At 38.1% G+C, this 21,514-nt stretch overlaps 1 protein-coding gene across 1 annotated transcript; it reads right to left on the bottom strand.

Moving 5' to 3' along the window:
* Window positions 1-6,231: 6,231 nt before the first annotated feature.
* Window positions 6,232-9,639, bottom strand: LOC111902029 (uncharacterized). Its single transcript, XM_023897900.3, has 7 exons — window positions 9,160-9,639; window positions 8,795-8,957; window positions 8,491-8,691; window positions 8,167-8,409; window positions 7,828-7,975; window positions 7,290-7,518; window positions 6,232-6,617 (listed from the first exon to the last, which is right to left on the bottom strand). The coding sequence occupies exons 1-7, from the start codon at window positions 9,467-9,469 to the stop codon at window positions 6,283-6,285; spliced, it is 1,629 nt and encodes a 542-aa protein (XP_023753668.1). The 5' UTR covers window positions 9,470-9,639; the 3' UTR covers window positions 6,232-6,282.
* Window positions 9,640-21,514: the final 11,875 nt, after the last annotated feature.

Below are 21,514 nucleotides of genomic sequence, written 5' to 3'. Positions count from 1 at the left end.
TTCTTTGCGAATGTAGTTAGTGTTTTGGGATTGCCAAAACTGCTTCCTTTCGTTGAGATTCTTCTGATATCTCTGATTCCTCTGACGTTTTTGCTCAACAAGTTGTTTTGAATACTTGTGAATATTCGCCTTTCGCTTCAGTTCACTTGCATGAGATTCGCTCCTTCCAAAATGAGCTTTGCTTGGAAATTCCTTAGTCCACTTGGACTTCCTTTTCCAAAACTCAAAGGCTTATTTATTGGCTTTGGAACATGACGTCCTTTAACTCTCCAGGAAGTTCTTTCAGAAAGACCTTGCGTTTCGTCTGCATTATCAATTAGTGCAGACCAAAAGAGCTCTTTAAGTGTTTTTGGTTTATTTTGAGAAAAATTCAACTGAACTTTCAGAGATAAGGACTTTTGCAGGTTTAGGTTCATTTTTCACAAATTTAGAATAGTCAACCTCATCCTCTACAGATATTTCGCTCATATCACCGTCCTCGTCAAATTCATATGTATTTTTAAGATTGATTTTGTTTTCTGAACTTAACTTGGAATTCAACGAGTCAAATTTCTATACAGTTTCGGTCTTGATTTTCAACCTGTCATTTTCATCGAGCAAATTTTTCAATATGTCCTTATGGTCTTTGGACTTAATAAAGGATTCAATTTTGTCGAGTCCACTTCTGTATGCTTCAGAGGTTTCGTTTGGAGAGACGATAGATTCACATTTGTAACAATCAGCATCAATCTCGTCTTCCTTGAATTCAAGGAAAGGCAAGATCATTTTGTGGATCTTTTTACCTATATCACAATCTAAATGCAACTGCGTAATATATGTATAAAGACGTTTAGCAATCAAACAAAAAATGTTTCTTTGTTTCAAAATTTTCAAATTATCCCTCTGCAAATAAATTGATTCATCTCTAGACCTAGATAACTCTAACTCTATCTTCTCAATCCACATCCTTCGCTCCTCACTTTTGGATGATGTCCTGTTGATTTCATCAGTTAGGTTAGCATTCACCAGACAAGTTTGTTTGAGACTATTACTTATACTTGAAAAGGTGAATTTTAAGTCGTTTAATTCAGTTTCATAATTAGATACAGGTATGTTAAGAGATTCAAGAACGGTGTGTACCTTTTTGATCAGTTGATCACACCAATTGATTTGCTCCCTAACAGGTTTCGCAGCGAAACACTTGTCATCTACTCTTCCATTTGCATCCCCATATCCACTATCAGTTGACCCGCCATTGGTCACCATCAAACACCTTCTAGCGAACTTCGAGCTTTCTTCTTTCGTAACAGAATCCCTTCCATGCGTGGGCTTGCGGACTTCCTCATCCTCAGAGTCAGTTGACCAGATCTCCACTCCTCCAAACTCATCCTCTGTTATATTTTCCTGCACAATTAAAGCAGCCATTGAGTTATCATTAGTCTTCTTCTTCTTCTTCTTGATTTCTTCTAGCTTACACATGTGGTAAGCTTCATCATCCTCTCCTTCTTTCTTCTCATTTAGCCTGCTCAGCATGCACTCCTTCGCCGGATGATTTTTACCATGACAGTAATTGCAGTCATAGCCATAGTCACGTGTAAGCTTGTTTTCCTTCTTCTCTTCTTCTTTCTTAGGAGCGCTTTTATTCTCCTCCTTCACTTTCTCAGCACTGTATCTTCCCTGCCAGTTTCGGTTCTTTGTTGATGGAAACTTCTTCTTGGCAAGCCGCTTATGATTCGTGATCATCAACGCATAATCTTCGCTTGAAAGATCACAATCAGAGAGTTCCACTACAGATTCTTCTTCTGGAACACTTTTGCCTTTCGCCACAAGAGCTAAGGACCCCAAACTGGACACTTCATGTGAATTAAGAATGCCAACAAGTTTGGCTAATGTGTAATTCTTGAACTGTTCATGTGCTTTAACAGTTGAGACAACTGCCATCCATTTAGGTCTAAGACCATTCATGAATGTGACCTTCTGCTCGATCTGCTTTCGTTCTATTCCATGCTTAATCATCCTACTAAGAAGATGATTGTATCTATTGAAAGTCTGGATTATATTCTCTTCTGGCTTTTATTTGAAGACACCAAACTCCGAAAGCAGGAGCGTTTGAGTGGAATGCTCGAGATCAACATATGTAGAATAAAGTTCTTTAAGCATGTCCCAAATCTCTTTTGCACTTTCACAGGAACTCACCAAGCGGAATGTATCAGACTGAAAAGCGAACCTTATAACTCTCATTTCTTTAATGTTACTGGTGAGTTTGTCTCTCTCATCCTTAGGAACTTCCTTCATATCAATGAGTAATTGATTGTATTCCTTCTAAGTTTTAACGACCCTTTTGGTTTCAGAGTGAACAAAAGGACCCAAAGTAATTGCTTCCCAGATCAAATACCCATTGTCTTTCAAGCCAAGAACATAGTCTTCAAAGTGAAGAGCTGATGCTTCATACTCCTGAGGATATAGAATTGGAATTCTAGTGGTTGAACCTATGCTGTTTGAGATGTTGATTGGATTGGATGAAAAATCATCGTGCGACATGTTTACTTGATCGATACCTGTTACGAATCAAACTTATAGGATTGTATTAGGGTAATATCAATATCACGGAGTATCATTAATAAAGTAGTGACGGCTCCTACAGATTCGATAATAGCGGAAACCCTAATGATTTCTTCAAAGAGAAGAGATGCATATGACTTACACAACCTCCTGCTCTGATACCAATTGTTAGGAATAAAATCCTTTTGTATAGATTAGATTATAACAAGTAAAGTATTGCACGATGTAAAAACCAAGAACACAATATGGATCAAAAATGTCAAATGATTAATAAACCACAACCTCAGAAGAACTCTATAAAGAATTGCTACTATAGAGGCGTGCTAGGGTTACAATGAAAAGATTAATTCAACGTTAACAACTAAGGTTGCATGCATGCACTATTTATACTATAACCCTAATCATAAATACGGCTGGACAGGCCCATACCGTGAACATAATGGACATAAACAAAACAGCCCAATGACGCAATCTAATATACTCAACAATATGAATTTTTTTCGAGAAGTTTTTAGTCCAATATATTTAGATAATATTTCAGATCTCTTCAATACCTTTCTGTGGATATAAATAATGTCAAAAACGGAGTTGGAACAATGAAGTTAGGACGATTTTTTGGTCAGCCGTGTACGTTGGGCGTAAATTGAGTACGCTGGGCGTACTGAGTATGCCTGAGTACGTTGGGCGTAAATTGAGTACTCTTAGTGTATGTGATAAGTGCCCAAACCCTATTTTCATGGTTTGAGCACTATTTAAGCTCCTTAACTTCCCCCAACCCATTCCATTCTCAGCTTCTACTTCTCCAACACCCTCTGTTGAAACCCTAACCCTAGATTGAGCCTTGTGAGAAAAAAATGGTGCTTTTAAGTGCTCTGGAGTGCTCTTGGTACACCTTGAAGAAGAAGAAGGAACTCATTGAAGAAGTGTTGGTTGCATAGGAGCTTGTAGATCCAAACTTTGTTCACCTTTATCTTTCTTCTAGAGGTATAAAGTTTGAATCTTGATGATGAAGTTGTTAGATCTAGCTAGTTTTGAGTGTTTATGAGCTTTTAGAAACTTTATCCATCTAAACATCATTTTGATTTAGATCTAAAGGTTAGAGGCTTGGACTTAATGGATTAAATTGAAAAAATACACTTTTTGGGCCCATTTGAGACTTAAAGACTAGATCTTGTTTGTTAGGACCATTCTAACTGATAAAGTTGGAAACTTTATCCATTATGGAGCTATTATGAACCATAATAATATGATCTTGAGTGTTGTATGTAACCCATGCATGTGTTAGATGGTCTTATTGGGTTAAGAACATAGGGTTTTGGACATTAAGCACTTAATAGCCATGTAATGTAATAAAGTTGGAATCTTTATTACTCAGGACACCATTTTGGGCTTGGATATGAGTTTTGGATGGAAGGGCTTAATGAAATAAGCTCTTAATGGAGTTTTAGGACTAGATTGCGTATGTTGGGCGTACCTGGAGGTACGTTGCACGTATACGGTCAGCGCCCCGTTTTTTGGTCAACATCAGAGTACGATGGGCGTACTTTCTTGGAATGCAGGGTGTACTCCACTAGGAAGGGATATTGACTTATGGGACCTTGACTATTGACTTTGACCAGATTTGACCCTAGGGTATTTTGGATTATGTTTGAGAATTGGTCATTTTGGATGGATAGGTGATGGTTAGAGTTGAGATTCGGAGTCTGAACCTCATCAACTATTGTTTATATTGAGATGTGAGTTTTCCTCACTGTACTTACGAGTCGAAGGCACCAAGGCCGACCCATTGGATTGATACCCTTGTTTACCGGATGTTGTTATGTTGTAGTGATTTTGTATATAGGATGTTGTTATGTTGTAGTGATTTGTTAGATTTGTATCCTGGTATATAGGATGTTACATGCGGTGGTGATGTGTAGATCTACCTATTTGTCTGTTAACTGGTTATATGCTTATCTTTTATGTATATGTCGACATGTTATGTGTTGTTGGGTTGAGGCAGTCCTGCTTTGTGCTGAAAGCCAAGACACCCGGGGCGGTCCAGATAGACTGTAGACCCTGCGAGGCGGTTCAGTCAAGCCGAAGGCTCAGCGAGCAGTCCGGATAGGTTGTAGGCTCTGTGAGGCGGTCCAGTCATGCTGAAGGCTAGGGAGCGGTCCGAATAGATTGTAGGTCTTGCGATGCGGTCTAGTTAGCCTGAAGGCTCATTTATGCATGTTGTTGTTTGTTATATTTATGTGGTGGTACTTTGGGGAAACTCATTAAGCTTCGACTTACAGTTTTTGGGTTATGGTTTCAGGTACTTCCGAGGATCATGGGAAGGCGAATGTGTGACCGTACACATCCTGATTTTATGTTGTTGATCTTGGGAAACTCTGATTTTAAATGATATTTTGGAAACTATGGTTTTGTAATTACTTTTAATAGTTAATGAGTTGTTTTGAAAAGTTTAAATTGGTTGTGATTTTTGAGGCGTTACAGTAATATTAGGTCAAGTGAGACTAGCCCCTTAGGGAATCTAGTTGGCTGGGGCTATGTATGATATCATATGTTATGTGTACAGTTTTATGTGATTATGCCTTGATGTTTATGTGTACGCTGTAAAAATGCATATGATCTGCATAATGGGTGAGTGTTGTGATTAGTCACTAAGCCTCTCAGAGATAAGTGGTAATTTTTGGGTTTGATTGTTCATTTTATATTCGAAAGAGATTTTTTTGTTGAAATCTTTATTTTAGATAAAAGAAATACTTTATGATTACTTATCCCGACTTTTGGGGACTATAAGTCTATGAAACCAAATATGACAAAATTATAGTCCAAAATATGTACAAACTATAAACCACATGCTGAAAAAACCGTATGTCAATCCGACTTTGAACAAATGAGATATACATGTTTTAAAATTTTCATAGAATATAAAAACAAATAAGTTGAAAAGCGGAAAATTTCGTGTTTTGATATCCCGACTTCGGGAACTATAATTTATGAATATGAAACCAAAATTTAACAAAATTATAGCTTAAAACCATTTATAAACTCTGAACCACACTCTGTAAAAAACCACATGTCAATTCAAATTCAAATGAATGAAATATACATGTTTTAAAATTTCACCGAATACAAAAAAATCATTTTAAAGTTCCGGTTCAAACCGCTTTCTACCCGAAACCGGTTAGATCAAACCAGTAAAAAACTAAACCGAATTTGGACAATACTAAGAAGCGATAACCTGGCCTCTTCTTGTAAACCAACCGGAACCGGGTGTCCAAACACGCTCACCCCTAATTTAAAGGGCTTCAAGTGCCTCTTATGAAATTGCAAAAAATATTTGCAGCTTCTCCTCTATACACAACTTATCTCCACCGTTCTCTATTTTCCATCATTCTAGGCAACTTTGAAGTTGGGCATATATTATGAACATTTTAAAACCTCTGAATGCATCTTGCGGCTTGCAGCAATATATGGGAAATTTTATGTCTAGCCCCTAACGCATAGACTTTCTAAGAAACTTTGGCGACGAAAAACAATCTTTTTCTATTGTCTTTATATATAAAAGTTAAACATATCCAAATATTTGACGATTAAAAGTCAATCAAAAAGTGTAAACGTATCATCCACGTATTCCAAATATAAACCAAAAATAAAATAACTAACATAAACAACAAGAATTAAACTTATACCAAACTCTAAATCAAATATCGTGATGTCACTTTTCATTAAACTTGAAAAAAAATACATTTATACAAGGGTAACGAATTTCCCAAATTCTTTCCTAGTGTTACAAAAAGAAAGAAGTTGATTTTCATCAACTGTACCAAATCCCGATAATCGAATGCCATAAGCTTCCATTTTACGGATATCCCGAAGAGTAGGCGATTGCCACAAACCATCCCACCACGCAGAAGGTAACAATGGTGTGTAAGCACATTGATTCGTTTGGTTTCCACAACTTAAGGGACCTGAAAATCTATTCCAAATATGCCCCCAACCTACCTGATTACTCAATCCTTCTGAAATTAGAGTACTCTGAAAACTACTGAAGAATGAGAAACTCGAATTACCACCAACATTATCTGCCACAAAAAAGTCTGTTAGCTACAGAAAAAGACAAAAAGACACGGTTTCTAAAGCTTGGTTTGTTACGCTTAACAGAATAGGTTATATTGTGTATCACGCATGACACATACTAAGACTGATGTCAATAAGACAAAAATTGTTTTTTTTTGTCCTATTTAAAAAGGTAGAACAGTGACTCGTAGATCTTGTTAAAATTTGACTTAAATAGCAGAGTAATTGTCCCATAAATTCTGTAGTAGAAAAGGTGGAGGGGGCTCTGTGACTAAAAAAGAAACCCAAGATTTTGTTTTCAAATTGCCCTAAAGCAAAGTACATTTTACGTATTCGATTCTTAGTTTCAGCTTGTTTTAGAGTGTCAAAAGTGTGAATTAAATCTTTCTGAGGGTATAGGTGAAATTGGGTGTTGGCTTTAAGATTACCCTATGTGATTGTAAAAATTTGTCATATAGTGAATTGTTTTGACAAGGCCTATGATTTTTCTCTGGTTTTGGAGTTTTCACATATATTATTGTGTTGTTATTTCTCTATTATTTTTCATTAGGCCCATTGTTGGGAATCTTTGAGATCATTTTCCTAACAAATATCTTGTGTGTGCAAAAGTCAAGAATACCACTCATCACGTCTGTGGCTAAAACAGACTAAAAACGATGGTAAATGAGGGAAAATACCAGCTGAATTTGCAGCGGCTAAAGCAGCAATCAACTGTACGTAGGTTGTCCCAACACGTCTGTGGGCCCCAGAAATTACCGCTTGCCTGGCACGTGATGCAAGAAAAAAGTCGACAAACGCAACCCATCTGGGTGCGGGTCCCCAATCCTTTGTCCTAAAATTTAAATTATGCAAACGGTTTTGGCCACTTAATTCTCCATCATAACTTTCATAGTCAAAATGAACAACCTGCAAAAAACCATAAATAAATTACAACGGACAAAAAACATTTAATTGATCTTCAACACATTGTCACATTTTGTAAGGCAACATTTGTTACATAGAACTGAACAAGTTATACTGTGTTTGGCATCCATTAGATTGAATCTATGTTTGGCATGTAATTTTTTATCCCACCCAAAAAATATCGGACACGGACTCCAACGAGAATATCTTCCTCATCATCAAAGTTAGTCCTAGAAAGCTTGTCTAGTCCCATCCACTACAGTATTTTTTTGACAAATACAGTTAAAAAAAAAATTCATACAAATTAATTACCTCTGCAAAACTATCAAAATTTAATTTCACATCCTCCACCAATGAGGGAGTATCTGAAACTAAAACCAACCTAGGTCTGGAACCTAATTGTGCATTCTGCATCACTTTTCTTGTACAATCCAATGCTGCTTGTAATGCTCTCACAGACCTGAAAAAAAAAACAAATTTCAAATGTCAAACAAGAAGCATGGTATGCATGGCTAGTTCCATGAGGATTGGAATTATTAGGGTTAAACGTGTAATCACACAACAACATTTCATACTTTTCCCAGTTTATTCAACAATGTTTCACTTTCTTTTTTTACCAATTTTGTATAACTAAAAGTGCAATTTAGACACCTGTTCATAAGCATCCTCATATGCAATGTAATATCAGGATCCAACCCTCCACCAAGAACCAAATCAACAGCTTGCTTTACTTTTTCTGTAGGAGATATGAGAATTCTCATCAACTCCCCAAACACATTAGGCCTATGAGTGTTTTCAGGTTGCCCAAAGAGCTCAGAAGCAGCCTTTCTCATCTCAACATGAACATTCTTTAGAAAAAACTGAGCTGCCACTGCATCTGTAGTATTCTGAAACCTGCAACCAAATCCCAAAATTAAATTTAATTTAAAAAGCCTAAAAACACACAGAAAGTGAGGGACGGTATCGTAATTTTACCATATTATAGGCTCTTCCCACTCCCTCCAATTGCTACAAAGAACATTTGTCTTTAATGGCCTTTGAAAATCATCAATTCTCATAACCAAATGCTTCCCGTAAGTGGTCAAACATCCATTTTGTCTCCATAGATGTTTGACTTCATTCAGGGTGAAAGAAGTATTGGTATACGATATGTACTCCCCAAAAGGATATTTTCCCCTGAAAGAATGTATTATTAGATTCATTTACAAGCATCGGGTAAAAATGTAAAATGTTTATATTGAATTGAATTATAGAAAGGATTGAGATAGAACCAATATGCCTGGTTTGTCCAATTATCAGTGATCGGTTCAAGATTACACTCAATGCTGCTGCTGTTAGAATCTTGTACATTTCGTTTCCAAAACCTGCTTCTGATGCTTTTGCGATCACAAATCTTTGTCTGCAGAATTCCTCTGGTGGAAGACTTCGGATTCTAGCAGCACCTGTAGATTGTAATAATAACAGTTTGAATTCCATGACACGAATGTTAATTCAATCTGAGAGTAGTAGGTTTGAATTTCTAAAATCAAATGTGTATCGTAGCAAATCGATGATGAATTCACGATTCAAAGTGAAGCTCTTGAAGCACAGATGTGAAATGTTTAACGATTCAAAGGTAAGTAAGAAGGAAGTTTAATCGGATACCGTTAAGATCGAAGTGACGTTGAATGATATTTCTAACGCGGAGACTCTGCTCAAGAAATCCACCTCGGAAATCATCGCCCATCTCTTCCACCGTAGCGCATCCTTTGGTTTTTGTAATTTGCTTTTCATCTTCCGGTTGAGTGACGGTGGTAGTGAAGTGGTGTGTGGTGAATGATGACGGAGTCGGATCGTCGAGAGAACGGAGAGTGAGGAATAAGATGCCGATACCGGTGAAAGTTGCAGACGCGATGAGAAGGCAGTGGAGTGACACCGGCTTCCTCCTTGATCTACCAACTAACAACCACCGCATCTTCACCGAGGAATGGAGGAGATGCTGTCGGATGTATGACGTAAAACGAGGCCCTTGTTGGATTTAGATACGATTCAGTCCAAAAGCACATAAAAACATCTCGGCTCCAGATACGGAACACGATGCATCTCTCCCTCGTTATAAATCATGGAATTTCTCACTGTTTTAACAAAAAAAAAAAAAAAAAAAAAAAAAAAAATCTACTGTCGGTGGCTTTTGTCCCGATCTTGTAGTTTAACATCTTAACAAAATTGTAAAAATTGTCCATATAATATTTTAAAAGATCAAAATTTGTTTAAAAATTGGATGAACGGGTTTTTTCAGAAAATTTATTTGCAATTTTGGTATTTGTCTAAACTAAAAAGATTATTATACTTTCTTTCTTATTTTTAAGATTTTTTTTTAATATCTCTCTCACACACACATAATGGAGAAAGCAAGCAAAACCCGGACATCCACCAAAAGCCATCATCAAATTTGTCTGTCATTTGCTAGATTTACCACCAAAACTTTCTCTGGGTTTCACGACGAACTCATGAATGAACCAGTCACAAGTATGACTTAGCCAAAAAAAAAATTCTTTCTGCTTACGAAAAGCATACAATGAGCACACAATCCGAAGCATTTTTACTCCAAGATGAACTCATGAATGAAATTGTAGTTGGATTCAAATATGAAGCATCTTTTTATTAAATACACACACTCACTCTTGAAAGCTAAAACATTTTTACCCAAATCTGAAGCAATTGTTAATTAAACACACATACACACACTCACACTCATCAATGTCGCTATATTCAACACACATAACCACCACCATGTAACCACATGATCTTAAAAATAAAGAAACCAAATCCCAAACAAAATCAATAAACAGTTTAGAAGTTATTCAATGTATTTCAGATTAGAAAAAACCAAACTACATTACCCTAACTTAGCTAATTTACATGGATAAGTCATCCAAATCTTGAAATTTCAAAATTATAAAACCCCAATTTAGTGCAAACGAAGAAGATGGAGTTTTTGACTAAAAAATAGAGGAAGGCGATGAGTTTTCTGAAAACCAACAACAAACCTAATTATACATACTTGAATATGTTCAACTTTAAACTACATCTTGAATTTATACACGTTACTATATTCTTCAACTTTCAAATACATATTCAACATGTTCAAGATGTAAATTTTATCTTGAATTTATATAAATTACTATCTTCTTCTTCTTCAACTTTCATATACATCTATATGTTCAACTTTCAACCTCATTTTGAATTTAGTTGCAGGAAGATGAAGAACAATAATGACTGGATTCAAAGACTTGAAGATGTTAATTGTACAGACTACGGTGAATTTAATCAATTTGGAGATGAAGAATATTGAAGTCTTGACATGGAAGATGAATTTCATATTCAACTAATTCATAGTTATAAATTGAATAATAGAATAGTTTGGTGTTATTTTATAACAATTTTTTATTCAATATGTTAGTTCAATCTAGAATAATTTTTTATTGTAGTTTTATTTGTTACTTCAATGTCCATATGTTCATATTCGATTCATATTAATTCAATTCATATTCATGTGTTCTGTAACACCCGTTTTCCAAAATGATCAGCCAAAGTCTTGAATGAGCCAAAGTTATGGTTTTTGGAGAAAATCATATGCCAAGGCATGGTGGGTTGATGACCACAACGTGGCATGGAAATCTAATGAAGAGCGTGTTTGGCTCATTTGCCACGGTGTGGCAAGGTATTGGCCACGACATGTGTAACATATACGTTTTGAAATCGTGTTTTGTAATGAAAACTATTATGAAATATTATGTGATTTTGAGTATTGAGTTCTAACAGATAGTTTTTACTAGAAACAAAGTAAAACTATGTTTAGAATAACTCGAAAATATTGGAAGTCTTATGAGATTCCAATATAATATTGAAATTTAACGAAAATATAAATTTTGAAATAAGTAAAATTTTATTACTGAAAGTTGTAGAGAATCCCGTTAGAAACATTTAGGCGAAAACCTCATCGAAATCCGAGTTATAACGAAGAAGTTATGACCAATCGAAGTTTCGAGACAAAACCAGCAGAACGTCGTATAGTGTAAAAAGTGAGTTTTTGATAAACTACTTTTTAGCCTTAGTAATCTAAATGAAAGTCTTAGTATTCATTAAACCGAGAGCCTTCATAAAAAGAACGTCTAAATCTGACTTCGTATTAGGAAGTTATGATTTTTCTAAGTTTCGGTATAGCAGTAGACAACTAAAAACTCGAAATAAAGATCGAGTGATTTTTAGCCGACACAACCTAAATGAGAATTGAATGTCTCGTTAATAGTAGTACAATGGTAAAAAGACAGACAAAAACGGACTTCGGATGAAGAAGTTATGAAATTTTAACGGACTTTTCCTGTCTCGGCCCGTTAAAAATATAATATTAATATAATATTAAAAATAAGTCAAAATTAGCTGATAGAGTCTAAATGAAAGATGTAGAGCATAATCTCATCTACGGGTGGATATAAAGAACGTCAAAAACAGAGCTCGTATGCAAAAGATATGGATTTTTGAAGTTCAGAGCACAAACTTCGAGAATTTGACTGCATTCATGACGTGAACACAATGTTCATGACGTGAACTCAGTGAATGGCGCTTTTCGAGCCTAAAAGACAAACGACAAGCCTAGGGGATGACCAGGATTAAAGTCACGAGTCACGACGTGAACATACATGGTTCACGAATTGAGAGTCGATTTTCAGCCTATAAATAGAAATCAAGCCCTACGGGTTTATGTTACAAATTCTCACTCTCATTCAATCTCTAGCCTCTCTCAAGCCCCTCTAACACCCCCCGAAGTCCCGGTATCATCCCCGACACCCGAAGTAAGTCCCGACGCTCCGAAGTTCCCGAGAAAATCATATTTTCTAGCTGAAACTCTGCTCGAGTAAGGCCGGTTTTCAACTAAAATCCTCGGTTTCGTCACAGAAAGTCATATTTAGAGTCGAAGTGCTGCCCAAATTAATCCCCAGTTATTTCACGGTGAGTTCAATATATAGGAACAATTGTATGTTATGTGTTATATGTTCTATGTGCTTTCCTGTGTTATCTTGATTTTTATATCATTGATCATGTAGAGCGTGTCTCGTATCACTTCTGGTATTGACTTTGAGCCTTTGGCCATGTAGAGCATGTCTCCTATTATTCTGGCATCGGATTTATGTCTTTATCCAGGTAGAGCATGTCTCGTATCACTTCTGGTATTGGCTTTGTGCCTTTGGCCATGTAGAGCATGACTCGTATCACTTCTGGTATTGGAAGAGGGCTATGTAGGGATGAAAGCCTGTATATTCTAGCAAAAGGATAATCTGAAATTGTATGTCTTCTGTGCCATTTGGGCCGAAGTGTTATTGATGTATATCAAGTAGTTGATATTGTTATGTCTCATTGATTATATATTATTGAATCAGACCATCGATTGATATGGAAAGCCTGTCATATGATACACATATGCCTTTGTTGTTCCTTGTTCCTCTTTTCTTCTGCCATATTGAAGGATATATATGGCATAACGTTATATTGTATCTATTATTGAACTCACTTAGCGTCACCGCTTACCCCTCTCATTGTTTAACAATTGCAGGTAATGAGAATCCAATACAGTAATATACTGTTGGAAGAATTAGAATAGTTTATACTATTACTTTTGTACTTGGGTTTACGTATGTATAAAAATATAATATCCTAGGTAGTTATGTAATAAATATAACACTTTGTAATATTATACTAAAACTTAGTCGGTTTGTATCCAAAATTTTTGTAATCACACTATCAACGTAAAATATTATTTATAAATATGCATGTAGCATGTTTTGAAGTAATTTCGAGTAACAATATTGTGAAGTATGAAAGTTTGGGCCTTTTAGAAATACGAAAGTTAGGGTCTTTCAACATGGTAGTTGTTGCAGCCCAAGCCCGTGATTTTTAGGATTCCCCCCCCCCCCCCATATTTAAAGGCTATAACTATTGGTTTAGGGCATCTCCTTCAGCATCCACCTCTCCATTTTGAAACCCTAGACTCCATGGAAGATTAAGAGCTTGTTCACTTGGTATTGAGGTTGTGCTTTTTGATTTGGTGAAGCTTGTGAAGAAAAGAACTCCTTCTTGGTGCAAGGAATCATAAAGGAAGACTAGATCCACCATTTTCTTCAAGTTTCTGGACCTTTGAGGTAAAAAGATTGCATCTTGACCTTGTTCTTTTGAGATTCATGTTGTTGTTCATTATTGGTTGGTTTTAGTCCCATTCTTGGATGTTCTTGGAGTTTGAGGAACTCCAAAGCTTGAGATGGCATTCTTATGGTCATGGACTTCTGTTAGGTAAGAAAAAGGTCTTAGTTTGAGATTTTTGGTAATATTAACGGCTTAATGGACTTAGGGTTGTAGACATTGTTTTGGAGTAACTTTATCCATTAAGTCAATGAGAAGGATAAGATTTGAAGCTTTGAGCCTTGATCTGTAAGGATTAAGATCTTAATGAAGAATTGTAGAATCTGTTAGTGGCCACGATGTGGAGAAGGAATTCCCATGGCATGCTGGAGTCTAGCCTAGCGTTTTGTTTTGTCCGGACATGTCCACGATGTGGCGATGTCCTATATATCATCGTTTTTTCTGACATGCCTATGGCATAGCTAAGAGGTCTTCACGCCATGGTGAGCATTGAATTGATTGGCCGTTTACTTTTGACCAATTTGACTTGGGGTCAAACTTGGAGGATCTGGATTGTTGATGGAGGATCTATCTGTGACATCCCCATTTTCACGGCAAGAAAAGACCGATTTTGTTTATGCTTGTTTGAAAATTAAAGTAACATTTTAAATAAAAGTCTTGCGGAATTTTTCCCAAAACAAAATATGATAAAGATTTATCAGAAACATTTCCAAAGAAATGTATTTCATTAAAAGACTCAGGATGTCATGTTCGATACAGATTAAAAGCATAAACAATACAATATAAGCCTTACTACATTATTTCATATCTACAGGCCTATATCTGTAATCCCTCGTCCAAAACATCACATCTATGCTCGAGCGCCACTACCTGTAATACATGAAACTAAGTGGGTCAGGCTTGGGAGCCTGGTGAGCACATAGGGTTTTCAACCCACAATAAATAAGTTATTTAATTTCATCAACCAACAATAACCCGATTACCCGTTCCCGTTATCCTCACTTTACGTCCCTAAACACCTATCATAAGGGACCAAGCCTAAGGATCATCATCGAGATGGACACTACTGCTAAGGGGATTCCTTAGCAATAAATGTCCTTAAGGCAACCATGTGGGGGATGGAGTACACCGGTGAACACATCGTTCACAAACACCTACAGGTTGTGAGCCTGCTAGTGTTCCACTAGACTATCTAGAAGAGTCTGTGGTTGTCATCCATACTCCGTTAGATGACAGAATCAACAACAACAACATCGAGGCCTCTCATCATTTCATCACACACCGTCTATTACATCTACCCATGTTTTACCCCAACATTTTTGGAGATATAAAATACATATACAGTTTAAAACATGTATAGAATCGTTCATCCAGCATAGATAGCAAGTATAAAGATAATATGCCCACACAACACGTAATTTATATAAACTACTTCATATCTATGTGTAAGCTGAAAGTAACTATGCACTCACCTGATTAGGTGGTGACTCGGTACTCGGACAACACTTCGTTATCTCAAAACAATTTTCCCTTGACAAAACCTAGTATCAATATCGCTAGGGTTTAGTCTAACGTTAACCGCGATTAATTAGTAGTCTAGCTATTATTATTATATCAGCGTTAAACAACACTCTATATAACTCATAATAATAGCCCAAATAATTATTTTAAGGACCTAATAACATTACTATAATTATTTAAAAGTTATATTAAAAATTTCATAGGCGTAGCTCACTTACAACGGATTTTAAAGAAAACCTAGCTTCGCTTGGAGCAACGTTTCTGAACCGAAATACCCTTTTTCTCGGGACTCCGGGAGCCTTGGGGCTTCCTTCGGGTGCTAGGAGTCTTACCTAGCATTTAGGGGGTTGGAATGGGTTAGAGAGAGAAAGAAACTTGAGAGAGAAGTGAGAAAGGTGCAAGAAATGAGGCTGCCTCGGCCTCCTTTTATAGCTGCGAGGGTCCTCGCTACGCGGGGCGTAGAATCGAAGTACACAGCGCATACATCCGAAGCCGTACCTACGTGTCGATGATCTGCTGGGGCGATGTGGGCGAAGCTGGACCGAGGAGGGGTTCGTGTACATGGCTAGTTCCGAGCTTGGACACTGGGCGTAATGTGAGGGTGGCGTGTACTTCATCCGAAGCAAGTCCGTGGGAAGCAAGGGAAGGCTAGGATCGTGCCACGTCATCACAGTTTCGCAATTTGCACACTTAACTTCTAAAAATCATAAATTTCGCATACGAGCTTCGTTTTCGACGTTCTTTATATCTTCGTGTAGGCGGGAACGTACTCTACGACTTTCGTTTAGACTCCATCGGCTATTTTTGAATTTATTCTAAATTTTGTAATTTTAACAGATTGGGACAGGATTGGTCCGTTAAAAATCCATAACTTCTTTATCTGACATCCGTTTTCATCTGACTTTTTACCGTTACGCTACTATTAACGAGATCTTCGATTCTCGTTTAGGTTGTGTCAGCTAAAAACCACTCGATCTAATATTTGAACTTCCGGTTGTACACTGCTAAGCTGAAACTTCGAAAAATCATAACTTCCTCATACGAAGTCAGATTTGGGCGTTCTTTTTATGGACGCTCTCGGTTTAACGTATTCTACGACTTTCGTTTAGATTGCTAAGGCTAAAATTCGCTCCATCGTAAATTCACTATTTATGCTTCCCGGTATCGTGTCGTTTCCGTCGCGAAACTTCGCCTGGTCATAACTTCTTCGTTATAACTCGGATTTCAGCGTACTTTATATCCCCGGAATCCTTGTTTTGACCACTACAACTTTATGTAGAGATATCGGGCTTATCTCACAATTTAATTTTGACGCTTATTTTTATCCTTATTTATTATACATTTATAAATAAGTAATAAGCACATAAATACACATAACTCACATAGTACTCAAATATTTCATCTTTATTACTTCAAAAGAGTTATAATAGTTGACCTAGACTATTACATTGTCTAAAAATGCTTAGCCATGAAACCCGGGTGTTACAATTCTCTCCTCCTTACGATGATTCCGTCCCGGAATCATGCATCAGCAAACAGATGTGGGTAGCAACTCATCATGTCACTTTCTATTTCCCAAGTGAGATTCGGCCCATTCGAATATTTCTGTCGGACTAGCACTAAGTCGACCATCTTGCGTCGTAACTTCTTAGTCTTACGATCAACGATTGTCTCGGGCTCTTCGATCAGCCTCTTATTCTCATCCATTCTTAACTCTGAGATTGGAATTATGTCGGGATCTTCTCCCGTGTATTTCCTCAAATAACACACATGGAAGGTGTTATGAATACCATCTAGTTCTTCGGGAAATTCGAGCTTGTAAGCTTGGTTCCCAATCTTTTGAAGAACTTTGAACGGTCCAATAAACCTTGGAATCAACTTTCCTTGTTTCCTGAATATTATAAGTCCCTTCCATGGTGAGACTTTAAGCAAAACCAAATCTCCAACTTCAAATGTCATTGGTCGTCTTTTCTTGTCAGCATAGCTTTTCTGACGATCTTGAGCTGCTAACATTCTTTCCCTAATCACCTTCAGCTTCTCAGCAGTCTCATTGACTATCTTGGGGCCCATAAACTGCTTCTCTCCAGCCTCAAGCCAACAAGACGGCGTACGACACTTCTGTCCGTACAAAGCTTGATAGGGTGCCATCTTGGTGCTCAAGTGGAAACTGTTGTTATAGTAAAATTCTACGAGAGGTAAGTACTCATCCCAGTTACCTTGGAATTCTAGGGTACATGCTCTTAGCATATCTTCGAGTGTTTGTATCGCTCAAACACAACTTCGTACCCAATTCCTCTTGTAGGCTTCTCCAAAATCTTGACGTGAAACGACTATCACGATTTGATACAATCGTTAGAGGAACACTGTGAAGTCTTACAATTTCCTTCACGTAAGCATTTGCGAGCTTATCCATAGACCACTTCTCATTGGCTGCTATGAAGTGTGCACTCTTGGTGAAACGATCCACGACCACCCAAATCATGTCGTGTCCATTCTTTGTCCTGGGAAGTTTAGTCACAAAATCTATTTTGATGTCTTCCCATTTACCCATGGGTACAGGTAAAGGTTCTAAACTCCCATACGGTTTCTGATGCTGTGCCCTGACTCTCGTACATGTCACACACTTGGCCACATACTTCGCAACATCGAGTTTCATCGTCAGCCACCAGTAGTAGGGTTTTAGGTCCCTATACATTTTAGTGCTACCGGGATGAATCAAGTACATGGTCTTGTGCGCTTCTTCCATTAGAAGGTCTCTTATTCCTCCCGTCTTAGGTACCCAAATCCAATCTTGGAACACCTTCAGTCCTTGACGGTTTGTACCGAACACCAACGCTTTTCCCAAACGTTCTTCTTTTCGGTCACCCTTTTCTGAAGCTTCCTCTTGCGCTTTCCTGACACTTTCCACAATCGTTGAGACGACTTCAATTCTCAACGTTCTTAGCCTTTTTCCTTTCAAGATTGAATTTTTGACTGAGAGCATCAGCGACAACGTTTGCTTTACCGGGATGGTAAAGTATCTCACAGTCATAGTCCTTGAATAACTCTAGTCAGCGTCGTTGTCTCATGTTTAGTTCTTTCTGATTAAAGAGATACTGGAGACTCTTATGATCAGTGAAAAGTTTGCACTTCAATCCATAGAGGTAATGCCTCCATATCTTTAAGGAAAATACTACCGTTGCCAACTCCAGATCATGAGTGGGGTAGTTCTTTTCATGCTCTTTCAATTGTCGAGAGGCATATGCTATCACCTTTTCTCTTTGGGTTAGAACACAACCCAACCCAACTCCAGATGCGTCACTATATACCACAAAGTCTTCAACTCCATCGAGTAGAGAAAGTATCGATGCTTTGCATGACTTCTTCTTTAGCTTCTCGAATGCCTCTTTGTGTTTCTCACTCCACATATATGTAGCTCCTTTGTGGGTCAACGCCGTCAATGGAGCAGCTATCAAAGAAAAGCCTTGGATAAATCGTCGATAATATCCAGCTAATCCAAGAAAGCTTCAAATCTCCGTGGGACTCTTTGGACGTTCCCACTTCATTACAGCTTCGATTTTTGCTGGGTTAACCATTATTCCCTCCTGGTTAACCATATGACCCAAGAATTGGACTTCTTGGATCCAAAAATCACACTTGGAGAACTTTGCATACAACTTCTCCTTCTTCATTACTTCTAGTACTTCCCGTAGATGCTTGCCATGCTCCTCTTGGATTTTCGAGTAGATGAGAATGCCATCGATGAGCACTATCACGGATTTATCGAGGAATGGTTTAGAAACCCTATTCATCAAATCCATCAATGTTGCTGGAGCATTGGTTAGTCCAAATGACATAAACAAGAGCTCATAGTGTCCATATCTTGTTCTAAATGCAGTCTTCTCAATATCCTGATCTCTCACCTTCAGCTGATGATATCCTGACCTAAGATCGATCTTTGAGAAATAGATCGAACCTTGCAGCTGATCGAATAGGTCATCAATCCTTGGCAAAAGGGTACCTGTTCTTTATCATTGCCTTGTTCAGCTCTCTGTAGTCTATACACATTCTCAAGCTTCCATCCTTATTTTTCACAAATAGCACCGGAGCTCCCCAGGGTGATGAACTAGGTCTAATGAAACCATTGTCCAACAAATCCTGAAGTTGCGTCATGAGCTCCTTCATCCCCGTCGGTGCCAATCGGTAACGTGCCTTTGCTATCGGTGTTGTGCCTGGTAACAAGCCTATCCGAAACTCCACTTGTCTATCAGGTGGTAATCCAGGAAGATCTTCGGGAAAGACCTCTGGATAACCACACACGACCGGCATATTCTGCACCTCCTTCTTTTCCTTCTTAGCATCGATAAGAAACGCCAAGTATGATGCACATCCCTTAGACAAACATTTTCTGGCTTTCATCAGGTGTTGTACCTGGTAACAAGCCTATCCGAAACTCCACTTGTCTATCAGGTGGTAATCCAGGAAGATCTTCGGGAAAGACCTCTAGATAATCACACACGACCGGTATATTCTGCACCTCCTTCTTTCCTTCTTAGCATCGATAAGAAACGCCAAGTATGATGCACATCCCTTAGACAAACATTTTCTGGCTTTCATCAGGGAGATGATTCCAGAATTTACTCTACGTTTGTCCCCGTACACCATAAATGACTCTTTTCGAGGTGGGTTCACCTTTACTATCTTCTTTTGACATTCTTTCTTGGCGTCGTTGGCGCTAAGCCAATCCATTCCCAAAACGATATCAAAACCGTTCAACTCTATGGGCAACATTCTTCGTGGAATTCATTTCCATTTAGGTCAATGAAGATGTTCCTAATACGATCACTAACAGGTACGAATTTGCCACTGGCAACTTCTACAATCAAGGTATTATCAAGTTTCTCTACAGGCAATGCTAGTTTCTGACCAAACTTATGCGATACAAAGGAGTAGTTGGCTCCGAAATCAAATAGTATATTGGCAGGCAATCCATTTACAAGAAATGTACCTGAAGCGACGTCTGCTACCTCCTTCGCAGCCTCGAGTGTCATCTGGAAGGCTCTCACCTTCGGATTTGGTGGAATGTTGGGTCTTCTTGCCTCCTTCTTCTTCGGGCAGTCCCTCGAAATGTGCCCTTCCTCGTTGCACTCATAACAAACCTTCTTAGTGAACATGCACTCATTGGCATAGTGCCTATGTTTTCCACATTTGAAACAAGTGACCCCTCCGTCACATTTTCCTTGGTTCTTCTTCTTGTATTTGTCGCACCACTTGGCTTCACTTCCTTTCGAACCAGACTTCGAGAATTTACTCTTCTTACCGGACATCGAGGATCCCTCAAATTTCCTTTTCTCACCAACCTCGGCCATCTCCAGACCCCTTTCCTTCTGCTGGGTCTCCACATTGTTAGCTGCTCGCACAACTGATTTAGAGTGGTTGTCATCTTGACTGTTAGGCCAAAGTCGGCTGGCAGTCCATTTGCGAACCTCTCAATTTTGGAGAGTTCGGTTGGCACCAGGTATGGAAATAACTTCATCTTCTCAGTGAATGCAGTATCATAATCTTCAACGCTCATCCTTCCCCTTTTCAAGTTTTGGAACTCATTGTTCAAATCAATAAGATCTATCTCTGAACAGTACTGCATCTTTAGTTGTTCCAAGAACTCTTCCCATGACATTTTCATGGCTTCTCCTTATGTCATTGTATCTGCCAATAGCTTCCACCAGCTCAAGACTCTGGTCTTCAGTTGCCTCACTACGAAGACAGTCTTCTGTTTCTCGCTACAACTGCAGCTCTCGAACACCATCTCCATTTCGGAGATCCAATCCATAATCTCAACAGGCTTTGGGCTTCTTGATAGACTTGGTAGCTTGGCACCTAATAAATTCTTATATATCCGCCCATCCTTGTTGTTTCCCCTCTCCAGGTCATTCCTTCGTTCTCCTTGAGTCCCAACTTGACTCATATGGCGGCTATAGTTCCCTTCCTCAGATTGCTCAGGAATCAGCTCGGGCTCTACGATTGGTATGGTAGCTTCGTCCCTATTTTCGTGAAAAATATACCTTATTTCCTCCCTTTGTTCTGCTAACATAGCCCGAATCATGGCTTGTACTCCAGCCATGGTGATTGGCTCGGGTGCAACTTCTACTACAACAGGCATTTGCTGAATCACTGGGGTTGATTCCTATTCCCATTCGCATTCCAAGCTCCACTGCGGGTTCTTGCCATTTTGATCTATACACCGAATAAGGTGAATTTAGATCTTTATTTAGGATAGACGTTTAAATCATCCTTATCGCTCCAAAACGTTTACATGCTAGTT

This window comes from Lactuca sativa, chromosome 3 (genome assembly GCF_002870075.4).
Source record: "Lactuca sativa cultivar Salinas chromosome 3, Lsat_Salinas_v11, whole genome shotgun sequence".
NCBI classification, from domain to species: Eukaryota; Viridiplantae; Streptophyta; class Magnoliopsida; order Asterales; family Asteraceae; genus Lactuca; species Lactuca sativa.
The sequence above is the reverse complement of the archived record's forward strand: the minus strand, read 5'-3'. Positions and strand labels throughout refer to the sequence as shown.